Here is a 27998-nt window from a genome sequence, read left to right on the forward strand (position 1 = left end):
GAGAGCGGGGCGATGGGGAGAGAGAGCGGGGGGGAGGGTGATGTGGAGAGAGAGTGGGGCGATGTGGAGAGAGAGCCGGGCAGCGGGATTAGCTTGGGACTGATACCGAGCTATGGGGAGAGAGTAGGGCAGTGGGTTTAGTTTGGGCTATGCGAAGTGTGGAGCTGGTTTGAGATTGATGCCGAGTTATGGGGAGAGTGGGGCAGTGAGATTAGTTCTTGGACTCTATTGCAGAGCTAGAACAGACATGATTGGTCAGATGGCCTCCTTTTGGCAGTAAACCTCTATGGCAAAAACACAAGAGCCTGTTACAAAATCAAAAAAGCATTTTTATTAAAGATAATGAAAATATTTTGAAGTACTCTGATGAATTATGACGACTAAACATTTATCTGGAGAATAGGTGATTCTACAAGTGTTGCACTAAATACTTTTTTTTTTAAAAAGCATCAAAGAATGTTCCAGCACAAAAACAGGTGCCATCAAGTTTGTGTCAGTGCTTTTTTCCATGAGCCATGGTGTTCACTCCTGTTTCCCTACTCACTCCCTGGCACTTCAATGGTCCTTTGTTGAAGCAGCTTTCTCAGCACTTGCACAAAAGACTCACTTTCATCGACTGCACAAATGCAAAGGGCCATATGGGACATCTCTTGGGTAAGAAAATATCTAAAGGGAGGGTGTCCCATGATGCGACCTTTCAGAGTGGACCAGGTCCATTCTGATCCCACTCCAGCCATTCACAGAACTTCATATTGTCATAATGCTGTGCTGCCCTCTACTGTGACAGTACAATACAACCAAACTAAGGACAAGTTAAAGTGTCAGAATTCACTCAGCAACCGTAATCAAGTCCCAAGCAGAGACAAGTGCATAATCACAGAATCTCACAGCACAGGAGGCCATATGGACCACCACGCCTGTCTCGGCTCTTTTAAAGCTATTTAATTTGTCCTAGTCCCCTGCCGTTTCCCCTTAGCCCTGCATATTTTCCCTTTCAAGTAAGTGCACCATAAATTATGACACTCCATATCTTGCTAGGACTTTTGCACCATTACTCTCGCTGAAAATAAGAGGTAATCATTACAGCTCTGCCCTCATTTACATCAATGGCAATCACTATTTTCCTGCTCCAGAGACTGGAGCACAAAATAAAGGCCGACAGTTCCAGTACTCCACTGAGGGAGCACCGCAATGTCGGAAGGTCAGTTCTGAGGGACAGCTGCAATGGCAGGAGGTATTGAGGGAGCCCTGCGCTGTCAGAGGGTCAGTACTGCGGGAGTGCCACGCTGTTGGAGGGTCAGTACCTTGGAACCATAGAAAAATTAGGGCCCAGAAGGAGGCCATTCAGACCTTCGTGTCCGTGCCGGCTGAAAAAAAACTAGCCGTCCTATCTAATCCCACCTTCCAGCACCTGGTCCATAGCCTTGCAGGTTACAGCACTTCAGGTGCAGGTCCAGGTAACTTTTAAAAGGATTGAGGGTTTCTGCCTCCACCACCATTCCTGGCAGTGAATTCCAGACACCCACCACTTTCTGGGTGAAAAAGTTTTTCCTCATGTCCCCTCTAATCCTTCTACCAATCACCTTAAATCTGTGCCCCTGGTAATTGACCTCTCTGTGAGGGGAAACAGGTCCTTCCTGTCCACTCTATCTAGGCCCCTCATAATTTTGATTGATGAAGGAAGGGCTGTAGATGTCGTATACAGTATACTTCAGTAAGGCGTTTGATAAGGTTCCCCATGGTAGGCTGATGGAGAAAGTGAAGGCGCATGGGGTCCAAGGTGTACTAGCTAGATGGATAAAGAACTGGCTGGGCAACAGGAGACAGAGAGTAGCAGTGGAAGGGAGTTTCTCAAAATGGAGACGTGTGACCAGTGGTGTTCCACAGGGATCTGTGCTGGGACCACTGTTGTTCGTGATATACATAAATGACTTGGAGGAAAGTATAGGTGGTCTGATTAGCAAGTTTGCAGACGACACTAAGATTGGTGGAGTAGCAGATAGTGAAGGGGACTGTCAGAGAATATAGCAGAATATAGATAGACTGGAGAGTTGGGCAGAGAAATGGCAGATGGAGTTCAATCAGGGCAAATGCGAGGTGATGCATTTTGGAAGATCCAATTCAAGAGTGAAGTATACAGTAAATGGAAAAGTCCTGGGGAAAATTGATGTACAGAGAGATTTGGGTGTTCAGGTCCATTGTTCCCTGAAGGTGGCAACGCAGGTCAATAGAGTGGTCAAGAAGGCATACGGCATGCTTTCCTTCATCGGACGGAGTATTGAGTACAAGAGTTGGCAGATCATGTTACAGTTGTATAGGACTTTGGGTCGGCCACATTTGGAATACTGCGTGCAGTTCTGGTCGCCACATTACCAAAAGGATGTGGATGCTTTGGAGAGGGTGCAGAGGAGGTTCACCAGGATGTTGCCTGGTATGGAGGGCGCTAGCTATGAAGAGAGGTTGAGTAGATTAGGATTATTTTCATTAGAAAGACGGAGGTTGAGGGGGACCTGATTGAGGTGTACAAAATCATGAGAGGAATAGACAGGTTGGATAGCAAGAAGCTTTTTCCCAGAGTGGGGGATTCAATTACTAGGGGACACGAGTTCAAAGTGAAAGGGGAAAAGTTTAGGGGGGATATGCGTGGAAAGTTCTTTACGCAGAGGGTGGTGGGTGCCTGGAACGCGTTGCCAGCGGAGGTGGTAGACGCGGGCACGATAGCGTCTTTTAAGATGTATCTAGACAGATACATGAATGGGCAGGAAGTAAAGAGATACAGACCCTTAGAAAGTAGGCGACAGGTTTAGATAGAGGATTTGGATCGGCGTAGGCTTGGAGGGCCGAAGGGCCTGTTCCTGTGCTGTAATTTTCTTTGTTCTATTAAGTCACCCCTCAGCCTCCTCTGTTCTAAGGAAAACAACCCTAGCCTATCCAATCTTTCCTCATAGGTACAACTTTCGAGCCCAAGCAACATTCTTGTAAACCTCCTCTGTACTCTCTCCAGAGTAATTATGTCCTTCCTGTAATGTGGTGACCAGAACTGTACGCAATACTCCAGCAGTGGCCTGACCAGCGTTTTATACAGTTCCAGCATTACATCCCAGCTTTTGTATTCTATACCTCAACCAATAAAGGAAAGCATTTCATATACCTTCTTCACCACTCTATTTACCTGTCCTGCCACCTTCAGGGACCTGTGGACATGCACTCCAAGGTCTCTCACGTCTTCTACCCCTCTCAATATCTTCCTGTTTATTGTGTATTCCCTTACTTTATTTACCCTCCCCAAATGCAATACCTCACACTTCTCTGGATTGAATTCCATTTGCCACTTTTCTGTCCACTCAACCAAACCACTGATATCTTTCAGGAATCTACAGCTATCCTCTTCACTATCAACTACACGGCCAATTTTTGTGTCAACAGCAAATTTCCCAATCATGCCTCCCACATTTAAGTCCAAATCATTATTATATAGCACAAACAGCAAGGGACCCAACACTGAGCCCTGTGGAACGTCACTGGAAACAGCTTTCCATTCATAAAAACATCTATCGACTACTACCCTTTGTTTCTTGTCCCTGAGCCCAATTCTGGATCCAACCTGCCACATTCCCCTGTATCCCATGGGCTTTCGTTTTACTGAACAGTCTGCCATGTGGGACCTTGTCAAATGCCTTACTAAAATCCATGTACACCATATCCACTGCACTACCTTCATCAATCCTTCTTGTTACTTCCTCAAAAAACTCAATTAAGTTAGTAAGACATGACCTTCCCTTAACAAAGCCATGCTGACTATCCTTGATTAATCCGTGCCTAAGTGGCAATTTCTCCCCTGGGCCAGATGGGATTTACCCTAGGATTCTCTGGGAAGCTAGGGAGGAGATTGCAGAGCCTTTGTCCTTGATCTTTATGTCGTCATTGTCGACAGGAATAGTGCCGGAAGACTGGAGGATAGCAAATGTTGTCCCCTTGTTCAAGAAGGGGAGTAGAGACAGCCCTGGTAATTATAGACCTGTGAGCCTTACTTCGGTTGTGGGTAAAATGTTGGAAAAGGTTATAAGAGACAGGATTTATAATCATCTTGAAAAGAATAAGTTCATTAGAGATAGTCAGCACGGTTTTGTGACGGGTAGGTTGTGCCTCACAAACCTTATTGAGTTTTTCGAGAAGGTGACCAAACAGGTGGATGAGGGCAAAGCAGTGGATGTGGTGTATATGGATTTCAGTAAGGCGTTTGATAAGGTTCCCCACGGTAGGCTATTGCAGAAAATACGGAAGTATGGGGTTGAAGGTGATTTAGAGCTTTGGATCAGAAATTGGCTAGCTGAAAGAAGACAGAGGGTGGTGGTTGATGGCAAATGTTCATCCTGGAGTTTAGTTACTAGTGGTGTACCGCAAGGATCTGTTTTGGGGCCACTGCTGTTTGTCATTTTTATAAATGACCTGGAAGAGGGTGTAGAAGGGTGGGTTAGTAAATTTGCAGATGACACTAAGGTCGATGGAGTTGTGGATAGTGCCGAAGGATGTTGTAGGGTACAGAGGGACATAGATAGGTTGCAGAGCTGGGCTGAGAGATGGCAAATGGAGTTTAATGTGGAAAAGTGTGAGGTGATTCACTTTGGAAGGAGTAACAGGAATGCAGAGTACTGGGCTAATGGGAAGGTTCTTGGTAGTGTAGATGAACAAAGAGATCTTGGTGTCCAGGTGCATAAATCCCTGAAGGTTGCTAACCAGGTTAATAGGGCTGTTAAGAAGGCATATGGTGTGTTAGCTTTTATTAGTAGGGGGGTCGAGTTTCGGAGCCACGAGGTCATGCTGCAGCTGTACAAAACTCTGGTGAGACCGCACCTGGAGTATTGCGTGCAGTTCTGGTCACCGCATTATAGGAAGGATGTGGAAGCTTTGGAAAAGGTGCAGAGGAGATTTACTAGGACGTTGCCTGGTATGGAGGGAAGGTCTTACGAGGAAAGGCTGAGGGACTTGAGGTTGTTTTCGTTGGAGAGAAGGAGGAGAGGTGACTTAATAGAGACATATAAGATAATCAGAGGGTTAGATAGGGTGGATAGTGAGCGTCTTTTTTCCTCGGATGGTGATGGCAAACACGAGGGGACATAGCTTCAAGTTGAGGGGTGATAGATATAGGACAGATGTGAGAGGTAGTTTCTTTACTCAGAGAGTAGTAAGGGCGTCGAACGCCCTGCCTGCAGCAGTAGTAGATTCGCCAACTTTAAGGGCATTTAAGTGGTCATTGGATAGACATATGGATGAAAATGGAATAGTGTAGGTCAGATGGTTTCACAGGTCGGCGCAACATCGAGGGCCGAAGGGCCTGTACTGCGCTGTAATGTTCTAATTCTAATTCTAAATTCTCCTGTCCCTCAGAATAGATTCTAACAATTTACCCACCACCGAGGTCAGACTGACAGGTCTATAATTATTTGGCATATCCCTCGCACCCTTTTTAAACAATAGTACAACATTCACAGACCTCCAATCATCTGGTACCTCTCCTGTATCTAGTGAGGATTTGAAGATGATCCTTAGCGCATCCGCTATTTCCTCCCTGGCTTCCTTTAACAACTTGGGATACAATCCATCAGGCCCTGGCGATTTATTCATTTTCAAAGATGTCAGACCCTCTAGTACTTCCTCTCTCATTATGCTTATCATATCTAATATTTCACACTCCTCCTCTTTAACTACAATGTCTACATCAACCCTCTCCTTTGCGAAGAGACAAAAAACACATTAAGAACCCTGCCCACATCTTCAGCATCCACGCATAACTAAGGCAATACCCTTTCCTTAGTTATCCTCTTGCTCTTAATGTACTGATAAAACATCTTCAAGTTTTAGAAAACAGGAGTAGTAGGCCACTTGGCTCTTCTAGTCTGCACCGCCACTCAACACGATCATGGCTGATCGTCCAAACTCAGTACCCTGTTCCTGCTTTCGCCCCGTATCCCTTGACTCCTTTAGCCCCAAGAACGATATCGAACTCTTTCTTCAATATATTTAATGATTTGGCCTCAACTGCTTTCTGTGGCAGAGAATTCCACAGGTTCACCACTCTCTGGGTGAAGAAATCCCTCCTCATCTCAGTCTTAAATGTCTTACCCCTTATCCTTAGATTGTGACCCCTGGTCCTGGACTCCCCCGCCCTCGGGAACATCCTTCCTGCATCTAGTCTGTCCAGTCCTGTCAGAATTTTGTAGGTTTCTACGAGATCAGTCTTCTAAACTCGAGTGCATACAAGACTAATTGACTCAATCTCTCTTCATATGTCAATCCTGCCATCCCAGGAATCAGTCTGGTGAACCTTCACTGCACTCCCTCCATAGCAAGAACATCCTTCCTCAGATAAGGAAACCAAAACTGCACACAATATTCCAGATGTGGTCTCACCAAGGCCTTGTATAATTGCAGCAAGACATCCTTGCTCCTGTACTCAAATCCTCTCGCTATGAAGGCCAACATACCATTTGCCTTCTTAACTGCCTGCTGCACCTGCGTGCTTACTTTCAGCAACTGGTGCACAAGGAAACCCAGGTCTCGCTGCACCTCCCCCTTTCCCAATCTATCACTGTTTAGATAATAATCTGCCTTTCTGTTTTGGCCACCAAAGTGGATAACCTCACATTTATCCACATTATACTGCAACTGCCATGTATTTGCCCACCCACTCAACCTGTCCAAATCACACTGGAGCTTCTCTGCATCCTCTTCACAGCTCACACTCCCACCCAGCTTTGTGTCATCTGCAAACTTGGATATATTACATTTAATTCCCTCATCCATATCATTTATATTGTGAATAGCTGGGGTCCCAGCACTCATCCCTGCGGCACCCACTAGTCACTGCCTGCCTCTCGGAAAAAGACACGTTTATTCCTACTCCTTGTTTCCTGTCTGCCAACCAGTTCTCTATCCATGTCAGTACCTTACCCCCAATCCCATGTGCTTTAATTTTGCACACTAATTTCTTATGTGGGACCTTATCGAAAGCCTTCTGAAAGTCCAAATACATCACATCCACTGGTTCTCCCTTATCTATTCTACTAGTTACATCCTCAAAAAAATTCCAGTAGATTTGTCAAGCATGATTTCCCTTTTCAATTGCATGCTGACTCTGTCCAATCATGTCATTGTTTTCCAAGTGCTCTGCTATTACATCTTTTATAATGGACTCTAGCATTTTCCCCACTACTGATGTCAGGCTCACCGGTCTATAATTCCCTGTTTTCTCTCTGCCTCCTTTTTTAAATAGTGGGGTTACATTAGCTACCCTCCAATCTGTTGGAACTGTTCCAGAGTCTACAGAATTTTGAAAAATGACCAGCAATGCATCTACTATTTCTAGGGCCACTTCCTTAAGTACTCTGGGATGTAGATTATCAGGCCCTGGGGATTTATCGGCCTTCAATCCCATCAATTTCCCTAACACCATTTCCCTACTAATACTGATTTCATACAGTTCCTCCTTCTCACTAGACTCTATGTTCCCCAACATTTCTGGGAGGTAATTTGTGTCCTCCTTTGTGAAGACAGAACTAAAGTATGTATTTAATTGGTCTTCCAATTTCTTTGTTCCCCATTATAAATTCCCCCATTTCTGACTGTAAGGGACCCACATTTGTCTTCACTAATCTTTTTCTCTTCACATATCTATAGAAGCTTTTACAGTCAGTTTTTATGTTCTCTGCAAACTTACTCTCATACTCTATTTTCCCCTTCTTAATCAATCCCTTTGTCCTCCTTTGCTGAATTCTAAACTACTCCCAATCCTCAGGTTTGCTGCTTGTTCTGGCCATTTTATATTTCTCCTCCTTGGATCTAATACTATCCCTAATTTCTTTTGTAAGCCACGGTTGAGCCACCCCTCTTTTTTTTATTTTTGAGCCAGACAGGAATGAACAATTGTTGTAATTCATCCATGCGCTCTTTAAATGCTAGCCATTGCCTATCCACTGTCAACCCTTTAAGTAACATTCCCCAATCTATCATGGCCAGCTCGCACCAAATACCTTCATAGTTTCCTTTATTTAGATTCAGGACCCTAGTCTCAGAATCAACTCTCTCATTCTCCATCTTAATGAAGAACGTTATGGTCGCTCTTCCCCAAGGGACCCCGAACAAGATTGTTAACTAATCCTTTCTCATTACACAATACCCAGTCTGGGAAGGCCTGTTCTCTAGTTGGTCCCTCAACGTATTGGTCCAAAAAACCATCACTCCAGGAATTCCTCCTCAACAGTATTATTGCTAATTTGGCTTGCCCAATCTATATGTAGATTAACGTCACCCATAACTACAGTTGCACCCTTTTTGCATGCGTCTCTAATTTCCTGTTTAATGCCATCCTCTACATCACAGCTGCTGTTTGGGGGTCTATATACAACCCCCAGCAACGTTTTCTGCCCCTTGATGTTTCTTAGCTCAACCCATACAGATTCCACATCAGGATTCTCTGAGCTAATATCCTTCCTCACTATTGTATTGATTTCCTCTTTTACTAACAATGCTACTCCACCTCCTTTCCTTTTTTGCCTGTCCTTCCTAAATATTGAATACCCTTGGTTCCCATCCTTGGTCACCTTGCAGCCATGTCTCTGTAATCGCAACTATATCGTATCCATTTACATCTATTTGCGCAGTGAATTCACCAACCTTACTGTGAATACTCTGCACATTGAGACACAATGCCTTTAGGCTTGTATTTTTAACATTCTTAGTCATCTTAGCATTATTTTTCACCATGGCCCTATTTGTTTCTTGCCCTTGATTTCTATGCCTTCCACTTTTGCCTTTTTGTTTCCTGTCTTTCATTTCTATCCTTGTTTCCTCCTCCTCAGTCTCCCCGCTCAGGTTCCCATCCCCCTGCCATTCTAGTTTAAATCCTCCCAAACAACACTAGCAAACGCCCCTGCGAGGACATCGGTTCCGGTCCTGCTCGGGTGTAACCTGTCCAGCTTGTACAGGTCCCACCTTCCCCAGTACCGTTCCCATGTCCCAGGAATCTAAATCCCTCCCTCCTGCACCATTTCTCCAGCCACGCATTCATCTGGTCTATTCTCCTGTTCCTATACTCACTAACACATGACACAGGAAGTAATCCTGAGATAACTACCTTTGAGGTCCTGCTTTTTAATTTAGCTCCTAACTCCTTAAATTCATCTTGCAGGACCTCATACCTTTTTCTACCTACGTCGTTGGTACCACGACCACTGGCTGTTCACTCTCTCCCCTCAGAATGGCCTGCAGCTGCTCTGAGAAATCCTTGACCCTAGCACCAGGGAGGCAACATACAATCCTGGAGTCTTGTTTGCGGCCACAGAAACGCCTGTCTGTTCCCCTTATAATTGAATCTCCTACCTCTATGGATCTCCCAGTCTTTTTCCTCCCACTGCTATGCAGCAGAGCCATCTGTGGTGCCACGAACTTGGCTGTTGCTGCTTTCCCCTGGGGGACTATCCCCCCCCAACAGTATCCAAAGCGGTATATCTGTTTGAGAGGGGCATGTCCACAGGGGACTCCTGCATTACCTGCCTGCACCTACTACTCCACCTGATGGTCACCCATCCCTTTTCTGCCTGTGCAGCCATGACCACCTCACTAAACGTGCTATCCACGACGTCCTCAGCATCGCGGATGCTCCACAGTGAATCCACCCGCAGCTCCAGCTCCGTAATGCGGGTAGTCAGTAGCTGCAGATGGATACACTTCCTGCACACATGGTCGTCAAGGACACTGGAAGTGTCCCTGATTTCCCACATAGCGCAGGAGGAGCATATCACGGATGCGAGCTCTCCTGCCATGACTTACCTTTAGATTACTTAGTTACTCCCTATAAAAAATACTAATTACAGTAGGGGCCTTGTTCTACTCCAAACACTAACCACTACAATCTAAAGTCTTGAATAAATTACATTAATTTAAAAAAAACACTTTAGTAGTACTCACTTTATCACTTATACGGCAGGTTTTGAGGTTTTTTTTCCAAAAAAAACTTTCCACTTATCTTTTTAAGCTATTTAAATGCACTAATAGCTGTTACTTACCCAACCAATCACCTTGCAGATTTCCCGTGATGTCACTGTAAGTCTTTTTTTCCTCTTTTGAGTCTCAGCGCGCCGGCACAGAGAGAGAGAGAGAGCCTGCTGCCACTCCAGTCACCAGGTATTGATTTTACCTGCCAATAATTTTTCATGTCTTCTCTTTGCTTTTCTAATTTCCTTTTTTACATCACCCCTGCACTTTCTATACTCCTCTAGGCTTTCTAAAGTAAAGTTTCCCCCCCTCTTTTGAAACACAGCGCGCGCCGACAAAAACAGAGCCTGCTGAGACTGCCGCTGCTCCAGTTGGAGGTAGGTGAGGGCCTTGAGCCCCGCTCTTTATTTCCACAGGTCCCGTTCCGGATCCGCCTTGACTGCTGCTGCTCCAGTCTGAGATACTGAGCTCCAGTACTATGGGAGTGTAGCACTGTCGGAGGGTCAGTACTGAGGGAGTGCGGCACTGTTGGAGGGTCAGTACTGAGGGAGTGCGGCACTGTCGGAGGGTCAGTACTGAAGAAGTGCGGCACTGTCGGAAGGTCAGTACTGTCGGAGGGGCAGTACTGACGGAGTGCGGCACTGTTGGAGGGTTAATACTGAAGGAGTGCGGCACTGTCGGAGGGTCAGTACTGAGGGAGTGCGGCACTGTCGGAGGGTCAGTACTGAAGGAGTGCGGCACTGTCGGAAGGTCAGTACTGTCGAGGGGCAGTACTGACGGAGTGCGGCACTGTTGGAGGGTCAATACTGAAGGAGTGCGGCACTGTTGGAGGGTCAGTACTATGGGAGTGCAGCACTGTTGGAGAGGCAGTACTGAGGGGACACTGCACCGTCAGAGGCGTGGTACAGAGGGAGTGCTAGTGATAGAGGGTCAGTACTGAGGGAGTGCTGCACTGTCAGACCGTCAGTATTGAGGGAGTGCAAGGGGCAATACAGAGGCTTGCTACAGAATCAGAGGGGCAGGACTGACGGAGCGAGACCAGCACAGTTTAAAGGAGCAGTGGTGGCAGGAAGGAACGAGACCCGGTGAGTTTAAAAGATCTATCCAGTCCGGTCTTGTCCGGTCCAACCCAGTCCGGTCCGATCCAGTCCAGTCTACCAGAGTGGACTGACTACGTTCTGAGAGAAAAAAATCGAAGTGTGACATCACAGGAAAACAGGTTGGCTGGTGGGTTTTTCTCATTTACCTTTCAAAACTCGAGTATTTTAGTAATTGTAAGGTTTTATTCACTAATAGTAGTGAAGCTTAATAGATTGGCTGGTGAGTATTTCAACAATGAACAAAGAACAGTACAGCACAGGAACAGGCCATTCGGCCCTCCAGGCCTGCGCCGATCTTGATGCCTGCCTAAACTAAAACCTTCTGCACTTCCGGGGTCCGTATCCCTCTATTCCCATCCTATTCATGTATTTGTCAAGAAGCCTCTTAAACGTCGCTATCGTACCTGCTTCCACCACCTCCCCCGGCAGCAAGTTCCAGGCACTCACCACCCTCTGTGTAAAGAACCTGCCTCGCACATCCCCTCTAAACTTTGCCCCTCGCATCTTAAACCTATGTCCCCTAGTAACTGACTCTTTCACCCTGGGAAAAAGCTTCTGACTATACACTCTGTCCATGCCACTCATAACTTTGTAAACCTCTATCATGTCGCCCCTCCACCTCCGTCATTCCAGTGAAAATAATCTGAGTTTATCCAACCTCTCCTCATAGCTAATGCCCTCCAGACCAGGCAACATCCTGGTAAACCTCTTCTGTACCCTCTCCAAAGCCTCCATGTCCTTCTGGTAGTGTGGCGACCAGAATTGCACGCAATATTCTAAGTGTGGCCTAACTAAAGTTCTGTACAGCTGCAGCATAACTTCCCTGCTTTTGTACTCAATGCCTATATTTATGAAGCCCAAGATCCCGCATACTTTGCTAACTACTCTCTCAATGTGTCCTGCCACCTTTAAAGATCTATGCTCATGCACCCCCAGGTCCCTCTGTACTTGTATGTTCTTTAGAACTGTGCCATTTAATCTGTATTGCCTTGCCCTATCCCTTTTTGCCAAAATGCATCACCTCACATCTCTCTATATAAAATTTTATCTGCTACTTGTACGTCCATTCTGATAGATTATCTATATCCTGTTGTAGTTGGCTGGTACCATCCTCACTGTCTGCCACACCTACAAGTTTGGTATCATTGGCAAATTTTGAAATTTTACTCTATATTCCAATATCCAAGTCATTTATGTATATCAAAAGATGCAGTAGTCCTAACACTGAAACTTAGGGATCACTGCTGTTTACCATCTTCAAGTATGAAAAACAATCATTTACCATGACTCAGTTTTCTGTCCTTAAGCCAATTTTTTTATCCAATTGGACACTGATCCTCCTATTATATGAGCCTCAATTTTGGTAACCAGCCTTTTATATGGTACTTTGTCAAACGTTTTCTTAAAATCCACATTTTCCCTTCAACAACCTTCTCTACTTCATCAAAAAATTCAATTAGATTAGTCAAGCACAATCTGCCTTTTACAAATCCATGCTGGCTCTCCATAATTAACTCAAACCTCTCCAAGTGCCTGTTGATTTTTTTCCCCGATTATTGTTTCTAAAACCTTAGCACCATTGATGTTAAACTGATTGGCCTGTAGTTACTAGGAATGTCCTTCCACCCTTTCTTGAATAAAGGTGGCACATTTGCCGCTCTCCAATCCTCTGGCACCTCTCCCGTATCTAGGGAAGACTGAAAGATTATGGCAAGCCGTTCCGCTATCTTCATCCCCCTTCCTTTCAGAAGCTGGGATGCAAGCCATCCAGGCCTCGTAACATATCCACTCTAAACATAGCCAGCCTTTCCAGTACATGCTGCCCATCAATTTTCACCCCATCCATTACCTCTACCATCTCTGCTTCTACTGATATTTTGTCAGCATCCTCTTCCTCAGTAAACACTGACATAAAGTTGGTTGGTTGGCATCCTTCCATCTACAAAAGAAGATGGATATGCAGCACAATCCATTTAGGTGGGGTGTCTTCTCTTGGCGCACCTTACATACGAACATATGGATTAAGAGCAGAAGTAGGCCATTCGGCCCCTCGAGCCTGCTCCGCCATTCAATAAGATCATGGCTGATTTGATTGTGTCTCAAATTCCACACTCCCATCTACCCCCAATAACCTTTGATTCCCTTGCCTAACAAGAATCTATCAACCTCCACCTTAAAAATATTCAATGACGCTGCTTCCACCACCTCCTGAGGCAGAGTCCCAAAGTTGCACAACCCTCAGAAAAAAATTCTCCTCATCTGTGTCCTAATAGGGTGACCCCTAATTTTAAAACCGTGCCCCCTTGTTCTGGACTCACCCACAAGAGGAAACATCCTTTCCACATCCACCTTGTCAAGACCGTTCAGGATCTTATATACTTCAATCAAGTCTCCCCTCACTCTTCTAAACTCCAGTGAAAACAAGCTCATTGATATAAATTTTTTATTTATTTTATTTATTTAGCGATACAGCACTGAAACAGGCCCTTCGGCCCACTGAGTCTGTGCCGACCAAGAACCACCCATTTATACTAACCCTACAGTAATCCCATATTCCCTACCACCTACCGACACTAGGGGCAAGTTACAATGGCCAATTTACCTATCAACCTGCAAATCTTTGGCGGTGGGAGGAAACCGGCGAAAACCCACGCGGTCACAGGGAGAACTTGCAAACTCCGCACAGGCAGTACCCAGAATTGAACCCGGGTCCTTGGAGCTGTGAGGCTGCGGGGCTAACCACAGCGCCGCCCAAAATTGTAAAAAGTTGAGACCCCAGCACAGACCCCTGTGGGATTCCACTCATCACATCCTGCAAATCAGAAAAGGACCCATTTATGCATACTCTCTGTTTTCTGCCAGCCGACCAATCTTCTATCCATGCGAATATGTTACCCCCTACACCATGAGCTCCTACTTTGCTCAATAACCTTTTATGTGGCACCTTGTCAAATGCCTTCTGAAAATCTAAGTACCTTTTCTGATGGCTGTGAAGGCCAATCCTTGAGAGGTAGGTTCTGCCACAAGTGCCATACATGAAGCTGCCAAGTGATGCTATGAGTTGTTGATTTTGGTGTTGGCGCCTGTTGCTAAGTTGCTGTAGCCACTGGTCATCACAGTAATGCACGTCAGGATGTGTCGTCATTTCCCTCTTTCGTCAGCTAATGACTCCCAGGTGCGACAGTTGACATTTAGGGCCTTCATGTTACGCTCATAAGCATCCTTGAGGTGGAGCTTCACTGGCCGTCTGGCCCCGGCTACATTACCATTCAGAATGTCCTTGGGTATGCGACCGACTTCCATCCTGCAGACGTGTCCGATCCACCGAAGCCACCTCTGTTTGATTAGTGCCAACACACTTGGGAGCTCTACCTTTGTGATTTTGTCCTGTCGGGATATACCCATAATGCACCTCAGAGTGAAGTTGGAAATTACTGAGCTTCTTTTCCTGATAGCTGTAAGTCCCCATGTTTCACAGCCATTCAATAAGGTGCTGCGGATACAGGCCTTATAAACCATCAGCTTGGTCCCAGAGTAAGCTTGGTGTTACCCTATGCGTGTCTCGCAAGTCGGCCAAAGATGGTAGCTGCTTTCCCAATGCCTGTATCGAGCTCTGCATCAAGGGACAGATTATCTGTCACCGTGTACCCAAGGTAGCAGAATATACTAACCACTTCCAGTGGGGCGTTATTTAGTGTGATAAGGGCAGAGATGCAACACCTTAGGATCATAGGAAATCGGAGGAGTATACCGTTCGTCCCATCGAGCCTGCTCTGTCAAACAGATCATGGCTGATCATTTACTTCTCTGCCATTTTTCCCAACTAACCCCATATCCCTTGATGTCATTAGTATCCAGAAATCTATCAATTTCTGTCTTAACCATGCTCAATGATTGAGCTTCCACAGCCCTCTGAGGTACAGAATCCCACAGATTCACCACCCTCGGAGTAAAGAAATTCCTCCTCATCTCAGTCTTAAATGACCTGCCTCTTATTCTGAGACTGTGTCCCCTTGTTCTAGACTCACCAGCTAGAGGAAACATCCTATCCACATCCACCCTGACATGCCCTATAAGAATTTTGTAAGTTTCAATGAGATCACCTCTCATTCTTCGAAACTCTAGAGAATACAGGCCCAATTTCTGCAATCTCTCCTCATAAGACAATCCCACCATCCCAGGGATCAAGTCTGGTGAACCTCTGTTGCACTCCCTCTATGCCAAGTACAACCTTCCTTAGATAAGGAGACCATTACTGTACACAATAATCCAGGTGCTGTCTCAACAATGCTTTATACAATTGCAGCAATATATCTTTACTCCTGTACTCAAATCCCCTTGTAATGAAGGCCAACATACCATTTGCCTTCTTAATTACTTGCTGCACCTGCATACCTGCTTTTAGTGACTCATAAACAAGGACACCCAGGTCTCTTTGGACATCAATACTTCCCAATATCTCACCATTTAAGAAATACTCTGCCTTTTTGTTTTTTCTGCCAAAGTGGATAACTTCACACTTATTCACATTATATTCCATCTGCCATGTTCTTGCCCATTCACTTAGCCTGTCCAAATCCCCTTGAAGCCTCCTTGCAATCCTCCTCACAACTTACATTCCCTCCTAGTTTTGCCATTCGCAAATTTGGAAATATTACAATTGGTCCCCATATCCAAATCATTTACATAGATTGTAAACAGCTGTGGTCCAAGCACTGATCCTTGCAGTACCCCACGAGTAACAGTCTGCCATCCTGAGAATGACCCATTTATTCCTACTCTCTGCTTTCTGTTAACCAATTCTCAATCCAGACCAGTATATAACCCCCAATCCCATGTGCTCTAATTTTTTGTTTACTAACATCCTGTGTGGGACCTTAGCAAAAGCTTTCTGAAAATCCAAATGCACCACGTCCACTGGTTATCTTTTATCCTTTATTTATGCTACAAATAACATCCTCATAAAACTCCAACAGGTTTGTCAAACGTGATTTCCTTTTCATATATCCATGTTGACTCTGCCCAATCATTTCATTATTTTCCAAGTGTCCAATTATCGCGTCCTTCATAATAGATTCCAACATTTTCCTTACTACTGACGTCAAACTCCCTTCTTAAATAGTGGGGTTACATTTGCTACTTTCCAGTCTTTTGGAACCCTTCCAGAATCTATAGAATGTTGAAAGATAACCACCAATGCATCCACTATCTCTATAGCCACCTCCTTCAATACTCTGGGATGTAGCTCATCTAGTCCAGGGAATTTATCAACTTTCAATCCAGTTAATTTTTTGAGCACTATCTCTTTATTGATACTAATTACTCTCAATTCCTCATTTTTACAAGTCCCTTTGTTCCGTAGTAATTCTGGGAGATTTTCTGTTTCCTCCTCCATGAAGACAGACACAAAGTAATTGTTTAGTTTCTCCGCCATTTCCTCATTCTCCACCACAAACTCTCCTGTCTCCACCAGCAATGGACCCACATTCGTCCTTGCTAAACGTTTCCTTTTCACTTACCTAAAGAAGCTTTTACAGTCCGCCTTTATGTTTCTAGCTAGCTTAGATTCATCATCTCTGTTCCCTTTCTTTATCAGTTTCTTGGTCCTCCTTTGTTGGACTCTAATTTGCTCCGAATCCTCAGGCTTACCACTTTTTCAGGCGACCTTATAAGCCATTTCCTTTCATCTAATGCAATCCTTAACTTCTTTTGCTAGCCACAGTTGATTCACCTTCCATGTTGGCCCATGACCATGGGTTTCTTGACATTTATAATCAGGGAGAACAAGTTACAGGAATGGAAGAGACAGTCCATGAGTCTTTGAAGACGAGTTTCCGTGTGAGCGACTAATGCAGCATCATCAGTGTAGAGGAGTTCCCTGATCAGGACACGATGTGTTTTTGTCTTTGCTTTCAGCCTTGATAGATTATGGAGGGAGGCAGTGGTGTAGTGGTATTGTCACTGGATTAGTAACCCAGAGACCCAGGGTATTGCTCTGGGAACATGGGTTCGAATCCCATAATGGCAGAAGATGGAATTTAATTTCAATTAATAAATCTGGAATTAAAAAGCTAGTCTAATGGTGACCATGAAACCACTGTCGATTGTTGTAAAAACCCATATGGTTCACTAATGTCCTTTAGGGAAGGGAATCTTCTGTCCTTACCTGGTCTGGCCTACATGTGATCCAGACTCACAGCAATGTTGACTCTTAAATGCCCTCTAAAGTGGCCTAGCAAATCAGTTGTATCTAACCGCTACGAAGTCAATAAAAAAAAGAATGAAACCGGAGGGACCACCCAGCATCAATCTAGGCACCAGAAACGACAACGGCAAACCCAGTCCTGTCAACCCTGCAAAGTCCTCCTTACTAACATCTGAGGGCTTGTGCCAAGGTTAGGAGAGCTGTCCCACAGACGAGTCAAGCAACAGCCTGACATAGTTATACTCACGGAATCATACCTTACAGACAATGTCCCAGACACTGCCATCACCATCCCCAGGTATCTCCTGTCCCACCGGCAGGACGGACCCAGCAGAGGTGGCGGGACAGTTGTATACAGTTGGGAGGGAGTTGCCCTGGGAGTCCTCAACATCGACTCTGGACCCCATGAAGTCTCATGGCATCAGGTCAATCATGGGCAAGGTAACATCCGAACTGATTACCACCCACCGCCCTCCCTGCTGATGACTCCTCCATATTGATCACCACTTGGAAGAAGCACTGAGGGCGGCAAGGGCGCAGAATGTACTCTGGGTGGGAGACTTCAATGTTCATCACCAAGAGTGGCTCGGTAGCACCACTACTGACCGAGCTGGCCGAGTCCTAAAGAACATAGCTGCTAGACTGGGTCTGCGGCAGGTGGTGAGGAAACTAACAAGAGGTAAAAACAAGCTTGACCTCGTCCTCACCAATCTGCCTGCCGCAGATGCTTCTGTCCATGACAGTACTGGTAGGAGTGACCACCGCACAGTCCTTGTGGAGATGATGTCCCGCCTTCACATTGAGGATATCCTCCATCGTGTTGTCTGGCACTACCACCGTGCTAAACGGGATAGATTTCGAATAGATCTAGCAATGCAAAACTGGGCATCCATGAGGTGCTGTGGGCCATCAGCAGCAGCAGAATTGTACTCAACCACAATCTGTAACCTCATGGCCCGGCATATCCCCCACTTTACCATTACCATCAAGCCAGAAGACCAACCCTGGTTCAATGAAGAGTGCAGGAGGGCATGCCAGGAGCAGCACCAGGAATATCTCAAAATGAGGTGTCAACCTGGTGAAGCTACAACACAGGACTATCTGCATGCCAAACTGCATAAGCAGCAGGCAATAGACAGAGCTAAGCGATCCCATACCAACGGATCAGAACAAAGCTCTGCAGTCCTGCCACATCCAGCCGTGAATGGTGGTGGACAATTAAACAACTAACTGGAATTTGTGGCTCCACAAAATTTCCCATCCTCAACGATGGAGGAGCCCAGCACATCAGTGCGAAAGATAAGACTGAAGCATATGCAACAATCTTCAGCCAGAAGTGCCGAGTTGATGATCCATCACAGCCTCCTCCTGAAGTCCCCAGCATCACAGATGCCAGACTTCAGCCAATTTGATTCACTCTGCATGATATCAAGAAACGACTGAAGGCACCGGATACTGCAAAGGCTATGGTCCCAGCCAATATTCCGGCAATAGTACTGAAGACCTGTGCTCCAGAACTTGCCGCGCCCCTAGCCAAGCTGTTCCAGTACAGCTACAACACTGGCATCTACCCGGCAATGTGGAAAATTTCCCAGGTAGGCCCTGTACACAAAAAGTAGGACAAGTCCAACCCGGCCAATTACCGCCCCATCGGTCTACCGTCAATCATCAGTAAAGTGATGGAAGGTGTCATCAACAGTGCCATCAAGTGGCACTTGCTTAGCAATAACCTGCTCAGTTTGGGTTCCGCCAGGGCCACTCAGCTCCTGACCTCATTACAGCCTTGGTTCAAACATGGACAAAGGAGCTGAATTCAAGAGGTGAGGTGAGAGTGTCTGCCCTTGACATCAAAGCAGCATTTGACCGAGTATGGCATCAAGGAGCCCTAGCAAAACTGAAGTCAATGGGAATCAGGGGGAAAACTCTCTGCTGGTTTACGTCATACCTAGCGCAAAGGAAGATGGTTGTGGTTGTTGGAGGTCAATCATCTGAGCTCCAGGACATCACTAGAGGTGTTCCTCAGGGTAGTGTCCTAGGCCCAACCACCTTCAGCTGCTTCATCAATGACTTTCCTTAAATCATAAGGTCAGAAGTGGGGATGTTCGCTGATGATTGCACAATGCTCAGCACCATTCGCGACTCCTCAGATACTGAAGCAGACTATGCAGAAATGTCCTGGCTTGGCCTGATAAATGGCGAGTAACATTCACACCACACAAGTGTCAGGCAATGACCATCTCCAACAAGAGAGAATCTAACCATCTCCCCTTGACATTCAATGGCATTACGATCGCTGAATCCCCCACTATCAACATTCTGGGGGTTACCATTGACTGGAAACTGAACTGGAGTAGCCATATAAATACCGTGGCTACAAGAGCATGTCAGAGGCTAGGAATCCTGTGGCGAGTAACTCACTTCCTGACTCCCCAAAGCCTGTCCACCATCTACAAGACACAAGTCAGGAGTGTGATGGAATACTCTCCACTTGCCTGGATGGGTGCAGCTCCAACAACACTCAAGAAGCTCAACACCATCCAAGACAAAACAGCCTGCTTGATTGGCACCCCATCCACAAACATTCACTTTCTCCACCACCGACGCACAGTGGCAGCAGTGTGTACCATCTACAAGATGCACTGCAGCAATGTACCAAGGCTCCTTAAACAGCACCTTCCAAACACATGGCCTCTGCCAACAAGAAGGACAAGGGCAGCAAATGCATGGGAACACCACCACCTGTAAGTTCCCCTCCAAGTCACACACCATCCTGACTTGGAACTATATTGCCGTTCCTTCACTGTCGCTAGGTCAAAATGCTGGAATTCCCTTCCTAACAGCACTGTGGGTGTACCTACCTCACAAGGACTGCAGCGGTTCAAGAAGGCAGTTCACCTCCACCTTCTCAAAGGCAATTAGGGATGGGCAATAAATGCTGGCATAGCCAGTGATGCCCACATCCCATGAATGAATCAAAAAAAAAGAGCTTGCCATCTGACCTACTGTGCAAGTAGACACCTTCCATATTTGCAGGGAAGGCAAAGGTCAGGAGCATGGAGAAGATGATGCCAAACAGAGTAGGGGGCTAGGACACAACCCTGTTTCATTCCATTCTTCACTCCGAATGTGTTGGAAGTGGAGCCATCAAACTGTGCGGTGCAGTGCATGTTGTCATGGAAGGAACGGATGAGACTGAGGAGCTTCGGTGGACAGTCAATTTTTCCCAAAATCCTGTAGCACCCTCAAGTATTCTAGCCTCTAAGCATATATTACCCTCTTTGTCCCTAATAGACCCCACCCCACCTCTTACTACCTGCTTACACTTTACATGCCAGTCGAAGATTTTTGGGTCCCCTTTTATGTTAACTGCCATTCCATTGTCATATTCTTTCTTAGCCAGTGGTATTTTCCTCTGCTTCCCCTCTCAACTTATTGTTTTTGGCCTGGGTCGTGCTTGGTCCCCTTACCTTTCCCCCTTGTTGGAATGTACCCATCCTATTTCTGAAACATCTCCTATTTATTAAAGATCACCCACTGTTGCGTTAGTTTTTCATGTCAGTCTTTGGTTCCATTTTACCCCGGCTAGATCTCCTCTCATCGCACAGAAGTTAGCAACTCTATGGGCGGCACAGTGGCACAGTGGTTAGCACCACAGCCTCACAGCTCCAGGGACCCGGGTTCGATTCTGGGTACTGCCTGTGCGGAGTTTGCAAGTTCTCCCTGTGTCTGCGTGGGTTTTCGCTGGGTGCTCCGGTTTCCTCCCACATCCAAAGACTTGCAGTTAATAGGTAAATTGGCCATTGTAAATTGCCCCTAGTGTAGGGAGGTGATAGGGAATGTGGGATTACTGTAGGGTTAGTATAAATGGGTGCTTGTTGGTCGGCACAGACTCGGTGGGCCGAAGGGCCTGTTTCAGTGCTGTATCTCGAAATAAATAAATAAATACTTTAGATCGCCAGGTCATGAAAGGCATGACAGAAAATGCAATTTTTTTTTATCCTCCTTTCTTTCTAAAGGGAAGCTTTTCTGTAGAGACGAGTAAGGAAAGTCTAGTTAATTACTCCTTGTTCATATTCATCTAACAGTCTCCAATGCAGCATGCATTCAATGGGTGGTGAGATTTTAATCTTCTCCTCCGCGCTGTGTGGAAACCCAACTGCCTTGGAGTTAATTGTTTCATTTACTTTCCCCCAACTCCTTTACAGTAACTCATTGGGCCTTTACCTGAATGTCTGGTATGATAACTGTTGTGAGTTGTTTGTCATTGATAGTAGTATCTTTAACTAGCATATAAATCCTCTCCGCTTCAGCAAAACATGAGATTTCCAGCACAACAGCACCTGAAACAAACAGTGGCAAGTTAGGGTCAAGCCACAACCAACACTTGGTACAACATGTACTCACTACAGGAAATCCAGCTTCCAGCTCTAGTTCCTAAGTCATCAATGCTCCTTTGTGAAAATTAGGGCGGCACAGTGGCGCAGTGGTTAGCACCGCAGCCTCACAGCTCCAGGGACCCGGGTTCGATTCCAGGTACTGCCTGTGTGGAGTTTGCAAGTTCTCCCTGTGTCTGCGTGGGTTTTCTCCGGGTGCTCCGGTTTCCTCCCACAAGCCAAAAGACTTGCAGGTTGATAGGTAAATTGGCCATAATAAATTGTCACTAGTGTAGGTAGGTGGTAGGGAAATATAGGGACAGGTGGGGATGTTTGGTAGGAATATGGGATTAGTGTAGGATTAGTATAAATGGGTGGTTGATGTTCGGCACAGACTCGGTGGGCCGAAGGGCCTGTTTCAGTGCTGTATCTCTAATCTAATCTAATCAAGGCCATGGTGAACCCTGGCAGCTATCAGCGGCCAAAGCACAGGCAGGCAAAGAATTGTAGGAGGCCAGAGATAGAGAGCAAATTATCGAATGGGAGGAGTTCACATGATAAGCCAAGCGGGAAGTCAGAGTTTTATTTCCAAACAGAGCAGAGGTATTCAACAAACCCACTCTACATCTGGCCTCTCCAGTACAAAGGAGATTGTAAGGGTGAAGACAGGAGAGCAGAATCTCTGGCACTAAGTCTCAGCAAACATCGTCATTAAACAATGAACCTCCAGTCACAGCTTCACAACAGTGTTCTTCGGTACTAATATCCAGAGTTCTGCTGCTATTCAGTATTTAAATTTCAATTAAACAACTTATATTATTCCTGGGGTTTTTTCAGTCGTTAAAATAAAATGTCAACATACCTTGGTCTGTGTAAACATAACTAAAGGATACCAGATTCCCTGGGGAAAGAAACAGATTTATTTCAATCCATTTTCATACAGATCCATGCTCAATACTTTGTACAGCAGAAACCACAAACATAAAATTGAAACAAATAAGTTTGTGGCAATGATCAGAGTTCCAATTATTCAAGAAACCAAAACTTTTTTTCCCATTGAGGCTGGAAATAGCTGAAATCTTCTTATTAAGATTGTACAGCAGCAAAATCAGCAGTTACATTCATAACATTACAATTATTCTAAAAATTGCTCCTTACACTTAGAGAATAGTAAAACTGTTCCAACAAATCATCACAGTTTGTATGTTCTTGTAATATGATCTTACTAAAAGGTTTGACTATAAACACAACTTAATACAATTACTGTTTTTCAATATTGACCTCAATTTTGCTGAGGCTTTGAGTGTGGCAAAATAGAAGTCAACGGGAACCATGGGGAAAACTATCCACTGGTTGGATTCATACCTAACACAAAGGAAGATGGTTGTGGTTGTTGGAGGTCAATCATCTCAGCTCCAGGACATCACTGCAGGAGTTCCTCAGGGTAGGCCAAACCATCTTCAGCTGCTTCATCAATGACCTTCCCTCCATCATAAGGTCAGAGTGGGGATGTTCGCTGATGATTGCACAGAGTTCAGTGCCATTTGAGACTCCTCAGGTACTGAAGCAGTCCGTGTCTACGTGCAGCAAGGCCTGAACAACAATGAGCCTTGGACTGATAAGTAGCATTTGCGCCACACAAGTGCCAGCTAATGACCATCTCCCCTTGACATTCAACGGCATTACCATTGCTGAAACCCCACTATCAACATCCTGGGGGATACCGTTGACCAGAAACTTAACTGGGACAGCCATATAAATACTGTGGCTCCGAGAGCAAATCAGAGGCTGGAAACTCTGCGACTAGTAACCCACCTCCTGACTCCCCGAAGCCTGTCCACCATCTACAAGGTACAAATCATGAGTGTGATGGAATACTCTCCACTTGCCTGGTTGAGTGCAGCTCCAACAACACTCAAGAAGCTCCAAACCATACAGGCCAAAGCAGTCCACTTGATTATTAATAATAAGGAACAAGAGAGCAGCTGGTGAGTTTTTTTTGAGTAAGATTTATTTTAACTAGAGAACTGTATTAATTTTTGGTAGGATTTATCAGTACTAGTAAAGTTTCATTAATAATTATAAGGTGTTAAAGTTTTGGTAAGATTTTTATTTAGCAGTAGCAAAGGGTCAAATAATAAATAAAGGAATGGCAGGGGTGCTTCAACCTGGAGAGTGCACCTCCTGTGCTATGTGGGAGCTCCAGGATGCTTCCCATAACCTGGAGAACCATTTGTGCAGGAAGTGTTGTCAATTGTGGCAGCTTGAGCTCCGGGTTTTGGAACTTGAATGGCAGCTGGCAACACTGCAGTACATTGATGAGGATGAGAGCTGCGTGGATGGCACATTTTTAGATGTGGTCACCACACAGCTTAAGAATATGCAGGGAGAGAGGGAATGGGTGACCACCAGGCAGTCAAAAAGAATCAGGCAGGTAGTGCAGGAGACCAGAGTGCATCTCCAACAGGTCTTCAGTTCTGAATACTGAGGACAGTGATCCTTCACCTGGGGAGTGCCACCAGAGACAAGTCCATGGCACCACGGGTGGCTCAGCTACAAAGCGGGGTACAGGGAAGACTGAAAGAGCCACAGTGATAGGTAATTCAATAGTCACGGGAACAGACAGGCGTTTCTGTGACCGCAGACGTGAATCCACGATGGTGTGTTACCTCTCTGGTGCCAGGGTCAAGGATGTCACTGAGCAGCAGCAGAGCATCTTGAAGGGGGAGGGTGAACAGCCAGCAGTCGTGGTCCACATTGGAACCAATGACATAGGTAGAAAGAGGGATGTGGTCTTGCAGTCAGAATTTAGGGAGCTAGGGAACAAATTAGCAAGCAGGACCTCAAAAGTAGTCATCTCCGGATTACCCCCAGTGCCACTCGCAAGCGAGTATAGAAATAGAAGGATAAGACAGATGAATGCGTGGCTGGAAAGATGATGCAGGAGGGAGGGCTTCAGATTCCTGGGACATTGGGACTGGCTCTGGGGGAGATGGGGCCTGTACAGACCGGACGGATTGCACCTGAACAGAGCCAGGACTGAGTTCCTTGCGGGATGTTTTGCTAGTGCTGTTGGGGAAAGTTTAAACTAGTTTGGCAGGGGGATGGGAACCTGAGGGTAGACTCAGTTGGGACAAAATCAGAAATGAAAATGGAAGGCAGAAAATTAATGGATGAGTTTGGAAGACAGAAAACAAAGGCTAGAAAATAAAAGAGAGAGTGCTCAAGGGTATCTATTTCAATGCAAGGAGCATAGCAAATAAAGCAGATTAGCTGACGGCACAGATAGACACGTGGCAGTATGATATTATAGCTATTACAGAAACATGGCTTAAGGAGGGACAGGAATGGCTGTTCAACGTTCCTGGCTCCAGGGTTTTCAGATGTGATAGGGAGGGGGATAAGAAAGGAGGGGAAATGGCAGTTTTGGCCAAGGATTTTCCTTAATCCTGTTTGCCAATGACTTTTCATGACCCCTTTTAGCCCTCCTAACTCCTTGCTTAAGTTCCTTCCTACTGTATTTATATTCCTCAAGTGCTTCATCTGTTCCTAGCCTTCCAGCCCTTACAAATGCTTCCTTTTTCTTTTTGACTAGGCTCACAATATCCCGTGTTATCCAAGCTTCCCGAAACTTGCCAAACTTGTCTTTCTTCCTCACAGGAACATGCTGGTCCTGGATTCTAATCAGCTGACGTTTGAAAGACTCCCACATGTCAGATGTTGACTTACCCTCAAACAGCCGCCCCCAATCTAAATTCTTCAGTTCCTGCCTAATATTGTTAGAATTAGCCTTCCCCCAATTGAGCACCTTCACCCGAGGACTACTCTTATCCTTATCCACAAGTACTTTAAAACTTATGGAATTATGGTCACTGCTCCCGAAATGCTCCCCAACTGAAACTTCGACCACCTGGCCGGGCTCATTCACCAATACCAGGTCCAGAATGGCCCCATTCAAAGAGAAGACATGCAAAGAGAGGACATGAAAAATTATTGGCAAGTAAAATGAAGGAAAACCAGAAGATGTTTAATCAGTATATTAAGAGCAAGAGGATAACTAAGGAAAGGGTAGGGCCTATCAGAGATGTACAAGGGAACTTATGAGTGGATGCAGAAGACGTGGGCAGGGTTTTTGATGAGTTTTTTGTCTCTGTGTCTTCACAACGGAGAGGGTTGTTGCAGACATTGTAGTTAAAGAGGAGGAGTGTGAAGTATTAGATAAGCATAATGAGAGAGGAAGTACTCGAGGGTCTGACATCCTTGAAAGTGAATAAACTACCCGGGCCAGATGGATTGCATCCCAGGTTGTTAAAGGAAGCCAGGGAGGAAATAGCGGATGCGCTGAGGATCATCTTCAAATCCTCACTAGATACAGGCGAGGTACCAGATGATTGGAGGTCTGTGAATGTTTTTCCATTGTTTAAAAAGGGTGCGAGGGATAAGCCAAGTAATTATAGGCCAATCAATCTGACCTTGGTGGTGGGTAAATTGTTAGAATCTATTCTGAGTGATAGGATAAACTGTCACTTAGAAAGGCACGGATTAATCAGGGATAGTCAGCATGGATTTGTTGAGGGAAGGTCGTGCCTTACTAACTTAATTGAGTTTTTGAGGAAGTAACCAGAAGAATTGATGAGGGTAGTGCAGTGTATGTGGTCTAGATGGATTTTACTAAGGCATTTGATATGGTCCCACATGGCAGACTGGTCAGTCAAATGAAGGCCCATGGGATGCAGAGGAATGTGGCAGGTTGGATCCATAATTGGGTTTTTGTGAATGGAAAGCTGTTTCCAGTGGCGTTCCACAGGGCTCAGTGTTGGGTCACTTGCTGTTTGTGGTATATGTTAATGATTTGGACTTAAATATGGGAGGCATGATTGGGAAATTTGCTGATGATGCAAAAATTGGCCGTGTCGTTTTTTAGTGAAGGGGATAGCTGTAGACTCCTGAAAAATATCAATGGTTTGGTTGAGTGGGTGGAAAAGTGGCAAATGGAATTCAATCCAGAGAAGAGTGAGGTAATGCATTTGGGGAGGGCAAACAAAGCGAAGGAATACACAATAAATGGGAGGATATTGAGAGGGGTAGAAGAAGTGAGAGACGTTGGAGTGCATGTCCACAGGTCCCTGAAGGTGGCAGGACAGGTAGATAGAATGCTTTCCTTTATTGGCTGAGGTAAAAAGCAGGGATGTAATGCTGGAACTGTATAAAATGCTGGTTAGGCCATAGATGGAGTGTTGCGTGCAGTTCTGGTCACCACATTACAGGAAGGACATAATTGTTCTGGAGAGAGCACAGAGGAGACTTAATTGAGGTGTACCAAATTATGAGGGGTCTAGATAGAGTAGACAGGAAGGATCTGTTTGCCATGGCGGGGAGGTCAGTTAACAGGGGACACAGATTTAAGGTGATTGGTGGAAGGATTAGAGGAGATATGAGGGGAAACTTTTTTCACCTAGAGGGCGGTGGGTGTCTGGAATTTGCTGCCAGGAACGGTGGTGGAGGCAGAGACCCTCAATTCTTTTAAAAGTTACCTGGACCTGCACCTGAAGTGCTGTAACCTGCAGGGCTATGGACCAGGTGCTGGAAGGTGGGACTAGTTTGGGCGGTTAGTTTGTTCGGCTGGCGTGGACACGATGGGCTGAATGGCCTCCTTCTGTTCTGTACTTTTTCTATGATTCTAATTAGGGATGGTCAACAAATGCTGGTCTTGCCAGCGATGCTCACATCCCATAAATAAATAAATTTTAAAAATTATTAAAGACACAACTGAGATTGAAGTTTGATACATATGCAACTTTTTGTCCTTGTATCTCAAAGCATTATTTACATTAGATCAATGGAGGACACAAATACTTAATGTTTCTCTGCTAATGACAGAACCAGCACAAAAAGCGCAGATGCCAAGCAGCTGGTCCTGTGTTAGTGCCAACGTCCAGGTTTATTCTGCTCACTGAACATTCTCTTGCTTTTGTGCACTCATTGGTCCAGATACATTGTGCAATGCATGCAACATATAAACAAAGGATAAAAATCACATTTACCATCAAAAAGCAACTTAAATTAGGCAATGCAGCACATAACTTGGAAAATCAGTGGAGACAACTGTAATAAAGCTCTCAGATGCAGCATGCTTTTGCTGTAAAACTACACTGTGTTTCTGGTCTCACAGTACAAGTGAAAAAAAACAGTTGGTCAAAGTTAGACAAGAGTATACCTGGGCCCATGGGCAATCTAACACTGCCTCTGAGAAAGTTCTGTAGAAATACATGCTGACCCCAGAGATAATCAACCCAATATCCAGCCTGGTCTGTGCCCCCAAAGAAC

General features: G+C 45.4%; 1 protein-coding gene across 1 annotated transcript in view; it reads right to left on the reverse strand.

Annotated features, from left to right (window-relative positions):
• The window catches only part of LOC137373117 (diacylglycerol kinase theta), a 296078-nt gene that overhangs the window by 143872 nt on the left and 124208 nt on the right, over positions 1-27998 (reverse strand). The window contains exons 14-15 of the mRNA XM_068037996.1: positions 22534-22572; positions 21523-21638 (exon numbers count right to left, since the gene is read on the reverse strand). Coding sequence (XP_067894097.1) covers positions 21523-21638; positions 22534-22572 — 155 coding nt within the window. The remainder of the gene's footprint in view (positions 1-21522; positions 21639-22533; positions 22573-27998) is intronic.

The sequence above is a fragment of the Heterodontus francisci genome, chromosome 1 (genome assembly GCF_036365525.1).
Source record: "Heterodontus francisci isolate sHetFra1 chromosome 1, sHetFra1.hap1, whole genome shotgun sequence".
Lineage (NCBI taxonomy): Eukaryota > Metazoa > Chordata > Chondrichthyes > Heterodontiformes > Heterodontidae > Heterodontus > Heterodontus francisci.